This window comes from Spinacia oleracea, chromosome 1, assembly GCF_020520425.1.
Source record: "Spinacia oleracea cultivar Varoflay chromosome 1, BTI_SOV_V1, whole genome shotgun sequence".
NCBI lineage: Eukaryota > Viridiplantae > Streptophyta > Magnoliopsida > Caryophyllales > Amaranthaceae > Spinacia > Spinacia oleracea.
This window is the reverse complement of record NC_079487.1, coordinates 12401066-12404326: the sequence shown is the minus strand read 5'-3', so window position 1 is coordinate 12404326 and position 3261 is coordinate 12401066. Positions and strand designations below refer to the sequence as shown.

The window sequence follows — 3261 nt, the reverse complement described above, 5'->3', positions numbered from 1 at the left end:
GATTGTATGATTTAACTCTTTCAAGATTCTGCTATGTTGTAGCATATCAAGGACAACTGCAATGACTTCATCTCCAACTATATGCTATGTATCTTTATAGAAGTGAGAGCCAAAACCACCAGGACCAGGTGCCTTAGCACCTGGAATAGAAAATAATGCAGCCTTAGCGTTTACTTCCTTTGCAGTGTGAGGGGCATTCAAGATTTCTTTGTGGTGATCCGGGAAAATTGGCCCTAGCTGTACCACCTGCTTAATAACAGGAGTACTAGGCTCATGCAGAATTCCTAATAACAACTTATAATAGTCCAGGAAAGCTTCTGAAACATCAGATGGCTTATCCTTCCACACACCTCTCATATCATGAATGGTGTAGATTTGATTCTGCACATTCCTGCTTCTAATGCTTTGATGAAAAAGAGAGCAGTGCTCTCATCTCCATCTTTAAGCCATGCCACTTTAGCTTTCTGACTCAAAAAGTCCAAATAAGCTTTATGTTTTGCGCTATATTCCTGAATAGCCCTTAACTCTTCAGCTGTTAACCATTGATTTGTAGGATTATTGTGCATTGGCTTTTGAGCCTCGGCCAGTTCATGAGAATCTCTTTAAATCACCTGCTTGAACATCTAAAAACCAATTTTATTAAGCTCTTTAAGTGCAAGCTTAACCTTCTTCAATTTATTAACCAGAGTAAACATTTTACTCCCAACAATCTGAGTATTCCAAGCAGAATGGATTGTGTTAGAAAACACAGGAGAAGCTTTTCACATTGTAAAATACTTGAATGGTTTCCTCCCACCATCGACCCCAGAATAAACTGTTAACAAACCAGGAGAATGATCAAAGTGACCTTCAAGCATAAAGCAAACTTCGTCAGTTGAGTAACACCCTTGCCAAGCCTGATTTGCCAAAATTCTATATATTGTTGAGAAAACTCTTTTACTACCTTGATGTTTATTGTTCCATGTATAGAAATTACCAACACACTTAATGTCTTCCATACCACAAGTATGCATACAACTACTAATATCTACAATGTCACACTGTCTCACAGGAGCTCCAATCCTTTCCTCTACAGCCATTACACAGTTAAAATCTTCACACAATAACCAGGGATCATGAGTATTAAGTAGTCTCAAATCTCTCCATAACTCTTGTCTCATAATAGGATCATTATAAGCATAAAAGAAAGTGCAATAGAAGCTAAGCATACCACTTACAGGAGTAACATGGCAATGCAAAAACTGACCAGAAGCAGCTACAATATTGACATTAAAGCATCCAGCCTTCCAAACTACAACAATTCTACCACCAGCATGATAACTAGAATTACTTGTAAAAGACCAATTCGCAAAGAATTTTTGGTAAAGCTTACCTAAATTAGACAGCTTCACCTTATAATCCAGGAGTCCCACTAAACCCACTTCATATTTCTGAATGAAATGCTTGACTTCATTTTGCTTTCCGAATTGAGTTTAAACCCCTGACATTCCAAGCTAGCACTTTATCCATGAGGGTGGGAAGAGTCCCCCCCCCCCTTCCAATTATTACTCCCCCCTTGTTCATTACCATTGCCTTTCTCAACCTCCAAACCTGCATCTCCAGTCAGAGTAGTTTCTAATATCTGGAAGACATTAGATGTCCTAACTGGAGCTCCTGGTGAAGCTCTAACCCTGACTGGCCTTAGAGACCGAAAACCCTCTGGATCCAAAACTGGACTTGTGACATACTCAGTAACTGGAGGCTGAATCTGTTTGGTTAACTTTTTAACCCAAACCTTCTTAAGTTTACCTTGTCTATAGGCAGTATGCACATGCCCAATCATCTTGCATTTAGTGTACATAGTAGGCCTCCATTCATAGTCTAAGCTTTCTCTTACCATTACTCCATTCTCATCTCTAAAAGAGATCAATTCAGGGAGTTCTTGTGATAATGGTACATCCATCATTTGTTAGGTTATGATACATATAACTAAATATAAATCATGCGGAAAAACCATTAAAGACAGGATTCCAAATTAATTGCCGCACAACAATTAGCATAATTTAGGATGCATACTCTTTGTAGCGTGCCCTCCCTTGCTGCGCCCGAACCGAACAAGAACAAGTCTTTAGGACTCCAAGTGTCGTCCCTCCGTAGAAAGTCCACAGCACGTCCGGATCCGCCTTAGGTTTAATTAACTAGAATCGCCCAAAGGTACTATGTATTTTTGGTTATTATGAAGCAAAAAAGTGACTGAATTTTATGCCTAAAACTCTTATGAATACTTGGAAAACTCGATATAAATTGTGAGCATTGATCACCTATTTATAGGGTATGGAAAAGGTATTGGAATCCTACTAGGAAATGAATTAATTAATTTGAATTTAATTTAAACTCTATTAATTAATTTATCTAGTAGAAATAGGAATTTAATCTTAAACGAATCCTACACGGTTTAGGTTTCGTACGCAAGCACAAACACACACGAGCATGACCCGCATGCGCGCAGGCCATGCCCGCGCATACGCAAAGCCCACTAAGCTGCCATTGTGCTCGAAGCCTAGGCGCGCTGGGTCTGGCCTTGCGCTAGGCCTGGCGTGGCCTTGGGCTGTTTGTGAGGCGCGCCAGGCTTGCTGGACGTGGGCCTGGCTTCGTGCTGGGCCTTCGTCTAGCAAGCTCGTCCAATGCTAATTGGTACGACGCGCTTCCGATTAATTTCCTGATTCCGGAATTCATTTCCGATACGAACAATATTTAACTCCGATTCCGGAATTAATTTCCGTTTCGAACAAATATTTAATACTTCCGTTTCCGGAATTATTTTCCGATTCCGATATTATTTCCGATTCCGACAATATTTTCGTTTCCGGCAATATTTCAGATTCAGGCAATATTTCCATTTTCGATAATATTTTCCGATACGTACCATGTTTCCGTTTCCGGCAACATCTACGACTTGGATAATATTTATATTTCCGATACGATCCATATTTCCGTTTCCGATAATATCATCGTTTCCGGGGTATTCATTATTTGCCTTTGACGATCTCAGCTCCCACTGAAACCAAGATCCGTCGATTCCGAATATCCATAGATGGAGTATTTAATGCCATTAAATACTTGATCCGTTTACGTACTATTTGTGTGACCCTACGGGTTCACTCAAGAGTAAGCTGTGGATTAATATCATTAATCCACATGAACTGAAGCGGCCTCTAGCTAGGCATACAGTTCACTTGATCTCACTAAATTATTAACTTGTATAATTAATATTGAACCGCA

At 39.8% G+C, this 3261-nt stretch overlaps 1 protein-coding gene across 1 annotated transcript; it reads right to left on the bottom strand.

Moving 5' to 3' along the window:
• Positions 1–353: 353 nt before the first annotated feature.
• Positions 354–1942, bottom strand: LOC110781144 (uncharacterized). The gene is made up of 4 exons (XM_056831721.1): positions 1567–1942; positions 804–1372; positions 632–710; positions 354–532 (listed from the first exon to the last, which is right to left on the bottom strand). The coding sequence occupies exons 1-4, from the start codon at positions 1940–1942 to the stop codon at positions 354–356; spliced, it is 1203 nt and encodes a 400-aa protein (XP_056687699.1).
• Between the last annotated feature and the right edge of the window lie 1319 nt (positions 1943–3261).

Coding starts and splice junctions, on each gene's coding strand:
- LOC110781144 (XM_056831721.1), bottom strand. CDS start 1,942: ATGGATGTACCATTATCACAAGAACTCCCTGAATTGATCTCTTTTAGA. Junction 1,373..1,566: donor GGAGGTTGAGAAAGGCAATG/GTAATGAACAAG, acceptor TGTCTAATTTAG/GTAAGCTTTACCAAAAATTC. Junction 711..803: donor TGTTAACAGTTTATTCTGGG/GTCGATGGTGGG, acceptor TGGAATACTCAG/ATTGTTGGGAGTAAAATGTT.